The sequence below is a fragment of the Trachinotus anak genome, unplaced genomic scaffold (genome assembly GCF_046630095.1).
Source record: "Trachinotus anak isolate AG129_WGS33_773 ecotype Australia unplaced genomic scaffold, CSIRO_AGI_Tana_v1 ptg000012l, whole genome shotgun sequence".
NCBI classification, from domain to species: Eukaryota; Metazoa; Chordata; class Actinopteri; order Carangiformes; family Carangidae; genus Trachinotus; species Trachinotus anak.
Genome location: NW_027273863.1, coordinates 17,313,205 through 17,328,560, shown reverse-complemented (window position 1 = coordinate 17,328,560; position 15,356 = coordinate 17,313,205). Strand labels below are relative to the sequence as shown.

Genomic DNA, 15,356 nt, shown 5'->3' with positions numbered 1-15,356 from the left:
GGTACAAGCAAAATATTCTGAATGCCTTGGTGGATTTTCCATTTGTAAGAAAATGAGACTTTTCAGACTCAAAGACGAAAATTACTTGTTAAAAATTTTTAATGAAACAGAGATCACGAAAGGGCAACATTGAAATAGTTTATTGCCTGTTCATGAACTGTCCTTGAGGCACTAAAGAACACCCACAGACACTAGCATTTCCACAATGCGTGTACTTATAAATTCTCAAGTTCTCATCTGCGATCTCCTCTTCCTCTACATTTTCTCTCTACAGATGATGCACTCGAAGCTCTGAATGGTCCGAATCTTTATTTGTATGTTTCCCTCATGTGGGAAGCTTTAACTTTATACAGTATTTCGAGACCTTGCTCATTGCTTATATTCTTTATTATTTATTATTATTATCTGTCAGAAGAGCACACAAGAGTAGAGAACATGGAGAACGCATCCTCCACAAATGAACAAATGAAGAATGAAAAGAGCAGCAGCACACTGACACAAGGACATGCACACAAGTGAAAATTAAGGTCTGAAAATAACTGTTTGCTTATCAGCTAAAAGCAAATAATGAAATGAAACAAACAATCACCAATCACACCTTGATTTTCACTTGAATGAAAAGCCCTGCTCTGCAGTATGCAACTAAAGTCCCACCCTGGACGATTGTGATTGCTTCTCCATCTTAAATACCTTACAGGACCAGCTTTGAGTGGGTGGTTTGGTAACGCATTCTGTTATCCCCCTGCTGAGCTGAACTGTTGAGCCAAGCCTTTTCACTGGCATTTCTGTGGAAAAGAAAAATAAATACTCAAATTCTGAAAGAGCAGAACGTGTGAAAAGTACTTAGGGACATGCAACTTATCACTGCCCGGCACACATGCTGTTTTATCAGTTGATAAACACTTGGGTGTCAGTGGTCACATAATATTTCTGTTTATATTCCTGGCTGGTAATGAGAGGTCCATTCAGTTTCCTCGCCATTCAACGCACAAACTGTTTGACAAACCTGTCTCAGCTTTGATTGTCATAACCACAACTGAACCCTGCTTAGCCACCCAGGTCAGGCTACACAAATGTCATACATTTTTCATTGCAGCATCACGGTTACTGACAAAAGGATTTTTTTGTAGCGTGTGAATTGAAATCACGCCTCATATTTCATTAGACACTCGCAAAGCCTCCGGCCTGTGGTCAGATGAGCTCTATGTTTTATTCATGTCCTCTGAACATCTGCTTGTCCGGATGTCAAAAATCATCAGGCTCCCCCAGGACTCCTGCTTGACTGGTTGTAAATGAACTCCAAAGCTGAGACTCAAAACAACCTGTCAGAGCTCTCCACCACCAGAGGAATCTTTCAATACAGCTGCAGAGGTGAGCTGAGTAACTAAAGATCTTGTACTGAAAAAGAGTGATGTGAAGAGTGAAAAGAGTCAACTTTGGACACACGCAGGATCATTGTTTTGTTTTTTTAAACAGAAATAGAAAAATGTACACTCTGATTCAGTTGGTGTGATACTGTGAAAAGCTTTCTAATACAAGTTGCGTCTTCTTCCCACAGCTTTTGGTGTATTTTGACACTGCTGTTCACTCTGGCTCCTGGTCGACAAGTCTCCCTGAGTCACTAGAGGCTCGTGCCAACTGGAGGGAAAGAGCCTGACCACTAACAAGTGTTCACTGACTCATAGCACCACAGTATGTCCCACTGTGAGCGTGCATGTGCATGTGGCTCTTAATATACTATTCAATTATATACTATTCATTTTCTCACCTTGCAACCATCCCACAGAAAATGTGTTTCTTTAGTAATTATAATGTATTTTAGTTCAAATGCAGTGCCCCCCCACCCTCCCCCCAACCTACCGTCACCTGTAAAAAAGATGCATAAATAAAATAAAACAAAACAAAACCAGGAAATACTAATAGGAATATAAAATATCATAACACAGCTAATAAAAATGAGGAGTGTGTTGTGGTCTTAGGGGAAATTATGAGAGGAATTTATCATAATTCTCTAATTGTATGACTTAGTTTTTAGCATCTATTTTTCAAGTCAAGTCATTATCTGTAAAATATTGCAATCAGACTGCACTTTATAAAAATCCACAAAGCTCCCTTTCTCACTGTTTTTGAAATCGCAGGTATTTTTCTATAAGCTGATATATTCAAATCTATTATTTATTAAGAGTTAAACACAACAACTAATCTGGAGCCAGTTGCACCACCTGTTCACAAGTTCAGACTTCTCATAGTTTTGCTCAGTGAATAAATTTGCATTGTCAAAGTTCAGGGTCACGGTGACCTCATGTTCTTGGGAATGTGATGTATCAGGAATGCCCAGAAGGAATTTCTTTACATCTGGCACAAACATTGACTAGGATGAACTGATTAGAATTTGGTGCTCAAAGGTCAAAGGTCAAGGTCAGCATGAGCACACAACACGTTTTTGGCCATAACTCACAAATTCATACACTAATGAAACAATATAACACAAATCTAATAGTCTAATAGGATAAAATGATGAAGTGATGACATTTCATATCCAAACGGTCAAAGGTCAACTTCACTGTGACAACGTAATGTTCTGCAAAAACACTTTTGGTCATTATTCAATGCTATAACTGAAGGAAGGGGAGATTGTGACCATATGTCCTGCAACAACTGGTTGGCGGGGGCATGCAACCATGAGGTGGTAATTCTAGTTTTCTATAGCAGAATGATAATGGGTGTATAGCCAGACCATTCTCCAGTGCTGACACAGCGCTGTGGAGATAGGATCTGTCTATGGTAGACTAGACTATACCTGACACCACTTAGGATCTTGTTTTCACTCCTCATCTATGTGCATAAGCAGCCCAAAATGTATTCAGTTCTGATGTCAGTTGCCCTGAATGTTACCAGACACCAGCAGCACAAATCAGCAGCATATGTTCTCATCATGCATTTCTAAATGATTTTTGCTCTCCTGTATCTGTTACAACACAGTAGACACAAATATGACAATATTCGGTGTAATTTCAGAAGAACATTGCGTAGCTTCATATCCATCAAATGCTGTAGTGTTTGTTTTATTGTTAGTTTGACAATGAATCCTCAGGGTTAATGGAAAGCCATCTGCCCTTGAATCTTTTATGCGATGGATTGAGGAGGTCTTCAAATTGAGAAACTGAGATTCACTAAACGGATAATTTATAATATTGAAAAATATATAAGAAAAATTGAATTTTAATCTATTTATTATTTGGAGAATGTGTCCTTTCCATCAACCTGATTTCTAATGTCTAAGCAGACATCTTAACCTTCTTCTTTCCTAAGTGCCAAGAACATGTACACATATGTCTCCTTTTATTTCTTTTGCACCTCAGCGTATATCCTTGTGTGATGGGCTGTTTGTCAGTGACATGTAAGAATGAGCATTATGATACAATGTACTATAAACATGGAGAGCCCGCAATTATGTATTTTAATCCATTCAGATGTAAAAATCAGTGCAGGTCTGTGGCTGTTAAGCCTTTGATTTGAGTGTGCATTTACATTAACATAATTCCCTCTGTGACAGAATTTGGTATTTGTAGTCAAATTATACAGCTGATTATTTTTATATGGATGATTTCTATAGCCATTTTAACTATGTCTTTTTAGGGTGTGTCAACAGTTCTGTCTAGCACATTTTGAGATCACGATTAAAAAACACGTTGTTGCATGTGAACTTCCCCAGCTTCTCATTCATACTGCAATCAGTTGACCCCCCTCCTCCCAAACAAACAAGGCTATCTATGTTTTTCCTTCATGTTCTCTCCACCTGGCTGCGAGGTGCCATGGACACAGAGTGACAGCCTCTGCATTCATGTGCATATCATCATCAGCCCTCCTCATGAAGAATTAGTCCTTCATCACTCAAACCCCAGGGAAAAAAAATAAAAAAATCACTGCGCTGAAGTTTTATCATTGTTTTAAATCTTAGAAATCAATATGGACTGTTTGGATCATTTAATCAATAATTTGAAATTCTGTTGTACATTTTAAGCAAACTATGACTTACTTATTACAATATTATGACCAATAATTTCAATTTCTTAACTTACAGCTACTAATATTAAATTCATATTGGTAATTATGGGATTTCATCTTATTTTGTCTCTAAATGCCTCAGCATTTCATCAGTATATCTGTGTGAAGTCATCCTTCACTGCCAGCTCCTAGTGACTCCCTCCTTCCTCTCAGTGGCTCTATAGATTTTTTCCAAATGATAAATTGGACACAGGGAACCACTAAGGTGTGACCAGGTGCCAAAGGAGTATAGCTTTTTGTCTTTAATGGGCCTAATTATGCTCAAGACCTTTAGAGGTGTTTGGATAACTGTTAATAACATGTTGTGGGATGTAACTTTACAATCAGTGTTAAAACCCCGTTGAAATGCTACAAAGCGCTTTCCTAACTTCACAAACAAATGCATAAAATAAGGCAGTCACGTTTCTAAGCTTCAAAGTTGCATCGATGTTTGTATGTTGTTCACTTTCTCTCTTTTGATTGAAGAAATGCATGGTTTCTAACCCATCCATCACCTCCACCCCTCCCCTCACTCTCCAAAACACAGAAACGGGTAACGCTTAATTTCTAGCCCATTCTCTCCTGTGGCACCGTGGTGGGCAGAAACTTGTGCAGCCGACTTTGATCACATAATGCAGATTGTTTAGTTTTTCCTCTGAGAAAGTCTTTTGCTGTTGTTTTTCTTGCGGTGAGAAAGTGGAGATGAACCAGTTGGACGGATATTGCAGCGCGTAAAGATTGTGGATGATTACTTTTGCGCATAAACACTTAAAAGACTATTTCGCCTCCAAAAGTTGCAGTTTAATACAAGAACAGGTCGTATTCTCATCTCTGCAAAGATATCGCCCACAAGCAGGCTGGAAGACCATCCACTCCGGAGAACACCGCGAATCCGCAGAGCGCAGATGATCGCAACTGGTGTTTGTGGCGTTGCGCTGGTGCTGGTGTTGGTGGTTCTGATCCCTGTCGTGGTGAACTCCGCCGGGACTCCCGCCCGCTACGAGATGCTCGGGTCCTGTCAAATGGTGTGCGACTCCCACGGGACCGCAGCCACAGCTACAGCCAAGGCAACCAACCCGATCAAAGACAACCGTCTGGTTCAGTCGCTTCCGACGTTCATCCAAGGTCCTCAAGGAGAGCCGGGGCGAGCCGGAAGGATGGGTCCAAGGGGTCCGGTTGGCGAGCCCGGGCCACCTGGACCTGCGGGTCCACCCGGAGAGAGAGGGGCACCGGGCCCACCGGGTCCACCCGGAGTGCCCGGACTAAATGGGCCCAACGGTGCCATCAGCGCTGCCACTTACAACACAGTCCCAAAGATTGCATTTTATGCAGGACTGAAGAAGCAGCATGAGGGATATGAAGTGCTGAAATTCGACGACGTAGTCACAAACCTCGGCAACCACTATGATCCCGCCACAGGGAAATTCACCTGCTCAATACCGGGGATTTACTTCTTTGTTTACCATGTGCTGATGCGAGGCGGAGATGGAACCAGCATGTGGGCTGACCTCTGTAAAAACAATCAGGTATGACGCTTCATGGTATAGTTATGTAACAATATCTTTACTCAATAAACATTTCTTTTGGTACAATACAAAGCGGAGAGACCCTATATTAAAATCCCCTCCTTTTTACGCACAAGCTTTACGCACGGTTGTACACGGAAAGCCGCCCACACACTTTGAAGTAAAAAGAGTTGTTGGAGGGTTAGTTTAACACCTGAAATGAAATAAACAGGCCTGTTATAAGTGAATTTACCTCTGATGTCAAAATAAAAGCACACTTCATCACTAGAAATGACACCCTTTTTCTTCCAGGTGAGAGCCAGTGCCATTGCCCAAGACGCCGACCAGAACTACGACTACGCCAGCAACAGTGTGGTCCTGCACCTAGAGCCCGGGGACGAGATCTACATCAAACTGGATGGCGGGAAGGCACACGGGGGCAACAACAACAAGTACAGCACCTTCTCCGGCTTCATGTTGTACGCTGATTGAGACACAGAAGATCATCTACCGTGGGGAGGGGATCTGCTCTGCACATAGCTTGCTTCATTGCTCGGCCTCAAGTCAGTGTCAGTTGGATTATTAGAGACAGAGCTCACCATCTCCATATTTGCAAAAAGAGTCAAGGAAGATGTGGAGGAGGTCATACGGGGAAAAAAAAAAGAGACAAGAACTGTACTTTGCAATAGTGATGCGCTTACAGTGTAATTACAGGATAGTAATAATGAATTTTACCTTGTACAGCGTTGAATTATTCCCTTGTCAGATTGGTTAGTGCACTTGAATGAACTCTCGCTTCACAAATTAAGTTATGTCAAACATACTGTAGCTGCTGTGGCTCACACATACCGAGTGAATGTAGATTAAAAGTTCAATGTATTGACTTTTAACCTTAAAGGATAGAAGCTAAAATGATCCTCACATAATCCCCACCCTTTTCACAGTGTTGCTAGTGCACATTTTGTCCTTTATTTCTTAAAAATATGTGATAGTTGTTGCATTTTAAGTGAAAATGTTCAAAGCTGTAGTGATGCATGATTATAAAAATTAACAGTTTAACCTTGTGCAGCATAAAAAAAAAACAATTTCAAAGAGAAACAGAGATCTGTAAAGGGCCATTCTGATGTTCACATTGAAGCACTGTCACGAACTCATCATCGCAACTCATTTTTCTTGTCTGTCTCAATACGACAGCTGGTTGGGGCAGCGGGGTGGTCTGATAGTTAGTCACCATCACAAAACTGGACAGTCACACGGACAGAAATGTTTCCTTCAGATCAACAACGTTCATCGATCTGCCTGCTGATTTTTTAAGCCCCTCCAGATAAGACTGTCAGCTTGAATGTAAAATATAACGTAAAATTTAACACTCTGGCTCACTCTTGTCATCCTCACAGACGATAAATCAAAGTTATATAGTTTTTCACGGTGCACAAGTCAGCTGTTGCGATCATGCCATTGATCATGTGGTGAAGTCACCCTGTGAGGCCACCTGTTCCCAGGTGAGAGGAGAATGTGTCCTTCATCTGGACCTGCCAGACAGTCAGCCTCCCATAGACACCCTGGCACCCACTGAGGGGCGACAGGACAACTCATCTAACAAAGCCGCAATGTGTCGAGAGCAGAGCAGCATACTGATGACTAAAATGCTCATTATTTTCCTTCCATAAAGCCTGTTTGCAGAAATGTAACTTAGAAATACAGAGACAGCAGCCACGACACTGACACTGCAATTGAAAAATCAGTTAGCACCATATTTGTGAGCACCACTGTAGACAATACCTCCATAGAACGGGGAGTATTTGTCTTAGATTGCTTTCAAATTTCTGCAGAAAGAAAAAGCTGTTTTTTTGTGGCATAAATGGGACAAAAACAAGACGGCTAATGAGAGGCACTGTGATCCTACAAGGTTCCTTCATATAATTTGCTTCAACAGTGAATAATGTTTAATTACAATATAGAATTGAGCTTTAATTAATAAGGGTCTCTGTAAAAAAAAAAAAACTCTTCCAGCTGGATGAAACAACAGCCTGTAATTATTTTCCATTGAAAAGATAAAGTCACAAAATATTTTGCTTTGATATAAATTTAAGAACATTGAAATTAAAGACAAAGACAGAGTAAGCTTATTGGTTTAAAGGCCCAAAACCACATTCATGACTCACTTTGGACTGTGATTATTGCAAAGATCTCAGAAAAGTTCATTGTACTGTCATCATCTGAGGATAAAATCATCACTACATCAAACGCCTGCCTCTCGTCTCTTTTTTTTGGCTTTACTTGAAGGTCAGCCAGTGTTTCGGGTTGTCGATGAGAATCTTATCCACCTGGTGCTGTGAGATGCCCCTCATCAGCATCTTCGGCACAATGTTCTTCAGGATGTGAGAGTAGCCGTGGCCTCCGTACTTGGTCAGGCGGTTCTTGGTGTGGATGTCATGTGCGACCACAATCTTGTCCTCGTGGCCCTCCTTTGCCAGGAGTGCCAAGCTGAACACAAACAAAGAAACTTGTGAAAACTAAGAGGTCTTGACCATTACACAACTGATCATTTTACGCTTAAGAACATACGTCACCGGCCAATTGGCCTTCATGCGTTACTAAACGTGTCTTGTGTGTGTGAAAACAAAAGTCTGGCCAGAGAATGTGAAATATCTCAAGCGACGCAACTCATTCGTCACTCCTCCTGTTGACACATACACTCCTCCCTACACTGTGGTGGGAGATCAATGTCTCACAGTTTCTATGAATAAGCTGTAGGACACACACTTCTCTTCACAGGGGTTAAACTAAATAAAAAAGATGTTTTAGTTCAAATAAAATGGTCCTGATGTGAATTCTAACACCGCAAACTGTACACGAAAAAATATAAAGGGATTCTCTCAGGAAAATAGATCCAACCCAGAGGGCACATTTAAAGGTCAACTAGGGACACATCAGAGTGGTCATCTAGATCTGTTGCATCCAATCACAAAAGTCACTCTGAAAAGACAGCTCTAACCCTGACCACTGTTACTCACGCTTTGACTCTCTGGCTGTCACTGGGCATGTCCACCTCCTGGTTATACGGGTAGTGCAGCATCTCCGTTCCAAACAAATCATACTCAAGGTAACTCCCCAGTTTAGCAAACTCCAGCAGTTCGCCCTCATCAAATATAGTCCTGCAGGAAGAGAACAGAAGGAGAATAAAGTCCAGGTGCTGAATATCTCTTAAAACGTTTTTTTTTCCCAGTTTCCTTATCATGCACTGTGCACTAGTGATCGGCGTAATAGTGACTCAGCTGATGTGTTGTAAAAAGAAAAAGTCATTTTCAGTTTTCACTTATTTTCACTAAAACAACCAGATTTTTTTTTTCAAAGAATACATCAGTTTAAACACATTTCCATGCAGATTTGATGTCTGTGTGAGTTCAGAAGTTACGCTCCTAGTCACTGCTGTTTCTGGTAAACAAGATTTCCTTGCAACAAGCACAGCTAAGAAAATGTTTCCAGTTATGGAATGTGAAAAGATGAATAAGGAGCAGATAATTTCATGGATTATCATATAACTGCTGCTTTTCTTCCAGCACAGAAAGAGTTAAATATATATACACGTGGAGATGTGCTGAAATCTATGAAGAATCAATTGTAACATATTTATTTATAGTAAAACCAAGGAGAAAAACAAACACTGCTTGGATAAGTAGCAAGATGACACACGGATTGGGGCTAATGGAAAATGTGGCCTTAATTCTGAACCTTAATCAATAAAGAACTTATTCTTAAAAAGCAAACTGTTCTCAGGGACTTGTCACCTGTCCAGGTGTGACATGACAGTTTTGCTGATGTCACCGCCAGCCTCCTGGAGAATCCGGACGACTTCAGCCGGAGCGGCAGGGTTTCTGCCGGGATGAATGATAACGGGGCAGCCGAGCTGAGCCTGAGCGCGAGCCGTGGCCCTCAGCACCTTCTTTTCGCTCTCTGTGATGGGCCAGCTGGTGCCAATCTCTCCAATCACACCGCAGCGGATGTCTGTCCCGTCTGCGCCATGAAGCACCTCGCTGACGATGATGTCTGTGAGCTATTGCACAGGAAATCCGGGGGTTAATTCACTGACATATCAACATATTAAAATGATAATATCTAAATGTCCATAAAGGGCACATGCACATTTTAGTGCATCTCTAAAGGTTTTCATAGAGCAGCCAGAAAGCCATTGAAATCAATCAAAAGATACAGAAGAAATCCTTGCACATAAACACAGAACGCGCCGAGAGAGTGGGCGACTAGATCAAACTGTCAGCACAATAATGATGCAGTATGTTCTCACTACCCTGTGACTGAGACATACAGACCAGTGTCCTACTCCAGACACACACATACTTATAAGGCTTCCACAGTTTACTTAAAATTGTTTTAAACTTCCTGACAAAAGTGTGTGTGCGCCAGATTTCGGCCAAACTAGCCACTGCTACACTCGCTCTCAGACTGGGCCACACCTTCTCCACACTCATTTTCTTGGTGGTCTCACTATGGGTGCAGTCCACATAGTACCCTGCTCCTGCAATGATGTGGACCCCGGTGTCCTTGGCCAGCTGCCGCAGGGTGGGCAGGTCCCGGTCGATGCCCGTGGTGGTGTTCTCCACGATTGTGCCCCCGCCGGCCTTCCTGTAGGCCAGCAGCTCGTCCCGCACGGCGCTGGTCTCCTGCTGCAGGAGCAGGTTCTCGTGGCAGCTGTAAGGGTTCTGCCTGAGCCAGTACATGTGCTGCATGTGGAACGGGTTCTCCGCCACTGCCTCATCACCTGGAGGAGGAGGGAAGTAGCAGCACTCGAAGCTCATGGTCAGGTGCTCATGGGTCATTGTGCGGCCCAGCTGGTCCGGATCCACCAGACCCAGGACAGTCTGGACCTTTCCAGTCAACTCTGACATGATGCTGCCACAGCCTGAAAGGACACAGATTATTGATTTATTGACAGCCGAGACAAATACCGTAAATGATGAAGCTTTAACAGGTCTTTAAAACAGGAATGTGTGTTTGGAAAAAGAAGCTCTGACAACTCATTGACCAGGCTGAGTCACACTGTAAAGTGTGTGCAGCAGAGACCTTTGAACTGCCAAATGCAAATCCTAATCCTTATTAAAACGTGTGTCCAACTTAAGTCTAAATGTATTTCTTCCCTTCCCTCTTAAAGCATTTGCTCTACTTTGTAAAATATAAGTAACTCTTGCAGCATAGTGCTAGTTAACTAACAAAAAGTAGCGTTTTGTGAAAGCACAACATGCAACTGGTGAAAATGACCCTAAACAACGTGCAGTGAAGTCAGGGCTGCAGCAGGAGGGAAACGGACACTCCGACTATCTTCAGCTTAAACCCTGAAGTGTAGCTAAACTGCTGCAAGAAACAGCTGACCTTGTTTCTGCTTCCACGTCTACCACCAGCCGAGCACACCCAGCAGCTCCGCTTTCGACGGTCTATTAGGGGCACAGCAACACGTCGCGACAAGTGCGAGCCATCGCGAGATTTTAAGAGAGTTCAGTACCGCTGACAGCAGCTCTGCGACGTGAGTCTTATAATACATCCATGGGGTATATATATGAGATATATATATATATCTTTGTATGTTTCTTATTAGAGTTTATTAGCCTACAGAAATATAACGGTTTTTTTAAAATATGTTTTTGTGACTCTTATATTTTACTTTATTTTTAAATTTTGGTTACATTTAATTGTTGAAAGATATCTCGTAAGGAGAAAATATCTTATCTTATTTTAAAAGCTGATTTAGGAGTTGAAAAGTAGCGTTTTTGGTTAGCACTGACACATTTTGTAGATCAATGTGCGAGAACAGATACATAAATAAATAAAAGCAAAACATTAACATAATACATACACGAATAAATTGTGGATACTAACCAATAAAGTTGTAGCCTATGGCTTTTTAAGGGGTTAATAAATCATTTAACGATGAGATAGTAGAAACCATTAATAAAAATGTTTGGTAACAAGACTGTAAAAAATATCTCTCCGGCTGCTTAGTCATCGATAGTCAATTCATTGATACAGTTATTCATAAAGGGCCATGAGGAGTTTCTGACATTTCACTAAGCCAGCAACAAAACTTTGCAAATCATCTGCACCTTTAAATGTTAAATACATTGATAAAGAGTTATTACAACAATCCATCAAGTCAGCAGATGTTAAAGATCTGTTAATGACTGGACTTAGAGCAAGATGCACTGCAGCACAAAGGGTCAGAGGTCAAACAGTACGTTGGAGGGGTTTTCCTGGGAAAGAGTTATCCTGAAGGAGGATGAACACCATCCAAAACCTGGCAACTGCAAGATTTTTGTGATTGATGACCATTAAGCATTACTAATTTATTTAGTATGAGTTATTAAAGCAATTACTTAGAATGTATAAACCCTTTATAAATGGTGGGTTATTAGACAGTGGTATCAAACTGTTTAACTTGAAAGCACAAGTGATTCAATAGATTCATAGATTTACACAACCACAATAAATTACATACAAACCTAGAGTCTTAAATTCATTTACCAGCAAATGGGTAATGAGCTGTCCCTTATAATCTGGCAAATATCATGTTTTAGTAATTTGAGGAGAACATGTGAAGATGATGCAGGGTTTGGGAGACAGACTGTGACTCTTTGTTTCTGTGCTGTACACTGAGCAGATGGTCCCCACAGCAGCATTTGGTCTGCTGTTGCAGGGAACTGCCCTGTGAACAGTCACCATTGCACTGACCATCCCTGCAATTGGGTGAGCAATCGACCATCCTCATACTGTGGAGCGTGTGCCATCCGTTTGTCGGCAAGATGACTACTCTGTAGAACAGAGCAACAGCTGCGGTTTAAAGGAAACATACTGTGTTTAGTTTTCATGTTCAAGGCTGGAGAAAGCTTTCATGTCTTTATAAGCGAAGAAGTGGAAGGTGGTCGGGGGCCACATGCAGTGACTATTTTAATTTGTGTAATTTTTTAAACCTGTTTGGAAACAGGAAGTGTGGAATTAAGACCTTTCGAAACCTTTGAAAAGCAGCCCGAGACCCACCTGTTTAGACTTACTTTAGCTTAGCTTCAATTATTTATATCTCCATTTTATTTGTCACTTTTTATATTATATCTGTGTTTTATACATAGCTTTTTTCTTTTATTGTGAAGAACTTTGTGAAACATCTGATGTAGAGAGGTTCCATACCAATAAGCTTTACTTAACGACTTACTTTCCTCCCAGCTTTACTGTGCTTTGTTTCACTTAGTTTGTTGTAATTTTATTAAACAGAAATTAATTAAGAAATATATGCAATGTACTGAAGCAGATTTAAATGATGCTAACGCTAGATTTCTTACATAAGGCCCAAAAAGACAAACCACAGATCATGAAGATCTGTGAAATACTGATAAAAAACTAAAAACCACTAATATATCAACATGTTAAGCAAACGCTACTGATAATGAGCGGAAAGACAAAATCAGCACAGTCAGCCACTGATATGTCTGAAGGCAGCAGGGATGCAACATGAATTTACTGACTCAAAAATTACACAAACTCCCTCGGCTAAATGGGTTTTTGGAGTGCTCTTACTCATGTGCACCATCCCACTGCAGGGTTCCTCATTAGTGACAAGAGAAGATGGTCACTCTCGTTCATCTGCATGGCAGACACGTTTCAGACGGACACGGCCACAGGGAGATTCTCAAGGAGAGGGGATGACTAAAACAGCGCTCTCCCATGTGGACAGGCCGCCTGAGAAACAGCGCCGACATTAAAGGGGATTTGAGTTTGTGTAATTTTGTGGACCCTGCTGTGATTTACTGCCTGGTCTGTTCCTGATAGAAGAACCATCAGATATGACATACAAATGTACTGAAAGCATGGCCTATATGCTCTAAACTCACTGCTGATCTACCTATGAACACAGCATTTTCTTTTTTCTTTTCTGCATTTATATATTTGCTGTATATACTGTACTGAAAGAAAAAGACTGACTTCAAGCTAGCAGGGGGAGGATGTCAGCTGAGTGTTGTAATCTGGTGCCCTCTGCAGGCAAAGAGGAGGCATGTATTTTGCAGTTTGATGTGAACAAAAAGCCCTGGTATTCTGGTATATCTCATTTTTTCTGTAATTATTTAAATCATTGTAAATATTATTTTATAGTAGCCCACCCATGCAAATGGTAAATGGACTGAATTTATATAGCGCTTTTCTAGTCTTAACAACCACTCAAAGTGATCTACTTGAAAGTAGAAATGTGCACATTGTACTCCTCCTGCCTGAGGGGGAGGCTGGGGTGCCTTCAGTCAATTTAAATGACATGAATGACAATAAAAGCCAGTGGTTTAGTCTGGTATTCTGTTTGTTGTTTCTGCTCTTTGTCTCATTTTCAGTGCTGACTAGGCTGTCCAGAGCCTCCAGCGTGATGAATCAATAGCCATGATTGTTTCAAGAAGTAACTGTGCAATCATGAATTATGACAACAGTGAAACTGATGAATTGTAACCACAGCGTTTAAGAAGAGGCACATGTTTCGGGATGATACACAGACAGGAAAATGTGATCAACATTATGCTTTATCTTTATTCAGAGGGCGGGAGTCTTCAGAGTATCTCTATTGTTAACTTCTGCCTTATACTCCATATGAACTGTGCTTTAAAAAAAACAACAACAAAAAAAATCAGTGTTGACAGTATTCAGTTAAAATAGCTGAAAACTGTGTCTACAATGTACAGATATACTACTATATAGGAAAAGAATCAATAAGTATCAACCAAGAAGCAGGATACAATCAGTTGATGAAAATAAAGCTTTCAGTTTTGACTTACTCTGAAACTTAGAAAGAATCAACATATTGTATACACTACGTGACCAAAAGGACGTCAACACCTTAACATCACACTCATATACAACTGTTGAAGATCTCTTTTGAAAACCACGGGCATTAATATTCTGCTGTAACAATCTCCACTCTTCCAGGTTAGCTTGTTACAAGATATTGGAACCTGGCTGTGAGGATTTGCTCCCTTCCACCCACAAGAGCATTGGTGAGGTCAGCCCGATGTTGGGCGATAAGGCCGGGCTCTCAGTTGGCATTACACTTCACCCTAAAGCCATTAGATATGGTTCAGATCAGTTGGCAAGCCAGCTCTTCAGCAGTGGATTTCTTCACAGGCCTAACTTTGGATATGAGCCAGGTGTATTTTCATGTTGAAGCTCTTTCCACAAAGTTTGAATCACATTATTGTCTAAAACATCACTGTATGTATTATTACGATATCACTGGAACTAAGAGGCCTGACCCAAACCATGAAGCCCCAGACCAAAAGTACATAAATGTATGTGAACAGCCATGTCCACAGTATACAGGGAAGTAAAAGCCAGTAGCTGCTTCATACAGAGCAGGTTTGAAGAACAACTTTTAGATTGAGGTAAGTTTATGGAAAGAGATGTGCCAATGAACACAAGCTCAAAGACACACTTAAGTATGGTCTTGCATGTTCTTACTATTACAGTTAGATATTTTTTGACTGTAGGAAAGGATTAAAAAGCTCTTTAGACTTCAATTCTTACACCTCCACATTCAAACCAGATGAGAGGTTAACCATGTGGTCGGTTAATCGGAAACTGAACTGAACTGAACTGAAAATGAAAATTAATAGACAACAATTTTGGATTGTGTAAATCATTTTTTCAGCAAAAATGCCGAGGATGAAGTGGCATTTTTGTCCCAGATGCCCCTGCTGGGTTGAGGCGGTTGGATCTGACCCTGATGGTTTGAAAGATAAGACGATGTTCATGTGAAGTGTCATG

At 41.0% G+C, this 15,356-nt stretch overlaps 2 protein-coding genes across 2 annotated transcripts; one reads left to right on the top strand and one right to left on the bottom strand.

Moving 5' to 3' along the window:
- Positions 1 to 4,647: 4,647 nt before the first annotated feature.
- Positions 4,648 to 7,393, top strand: c1ql3b (complement component 1, q subcomponent-like 3b). Its single transcript, XM_071491998.1, has 2 exons — positions 4,648 to 5,573; positions 5,865 to 7,393. Exons 1-2 carry the CDS (start codon positions 4,953 to 4,955, stop codon positions 6,042 to 6,044), a joined length of 801 nt encoding a protein of 266 aa, XP_071348099.1. The 5' UTR covers positions 4,648 to 4,952; the 3' UTR covers positions 6,045 to 7,393.
- A 54-nt stretch (positions 7,394 to 7,447) lies between these two features.
- Positions 7,448 to 11,073, bottom strand: pter (phosphotriesterase related). The gene is made up of 5 exons (XM_071491997.1): positions 10,941 to 11,073; positions 10,028 to 10,473; positions 9,344 to 9,609; positions 8,570 to 8,710; positions 7,448 to 8,039 (listed from the first exon to the last, which is right to left on the bottom strand). The coding sequence occupies exons 2-5, from the start codon at positions 10,457 to 10,459 to the stop codon at positions 7,829 to 7,831; spliced, it is 1,050 nt and encodes a 349-aa protein (XP_071348098.1). The 5' UTR covers positions 10,460 to 10,473; positions 10,941 to 11,073; the 3' UTR covers positions 7,448 to 7,828.
- Positions 11,074 to 15,356: the final 4,283 nt, after the last annotated feature.

Coding starts and splice junctions, on each gene's coding strand:
- c1ql3b (XM_071491998.1), top strand. CDS start 4,953: ATGATCGCAACTGGTGTTTGTGGCGTTGCGCTGGTGCTGGTGTTGGTG. Junction 5,574..5,864: donor ACCTCTGTAAAAACAATCAG/GTATGACGCTTC, acceptor TTTTTCTTCCAG/GTGAGAGCCAGTGCCATTGC.
- pter (XM_071491997.1), bottom strand. CDS start 10,459: ATGTCAGAGTTGACTGGAAAGGTCCAGACTGTCCTGGGTCTGGTGGAT. Junction 9,610..10,027: donor AGAAAATGAGTGTGGAGAAG/GTGTGGCCCAGT, acceptor CCTGTGCAATAG/CTCACAGACATCATCGTCAG. Junction 8,040..8,569: donor GACAGCCAGAGAGTCAAAGC/GTGAGTAACAGT, acceptor GTTTGTGTTCAG/CTTGGCACTCCTGGCAAAGG.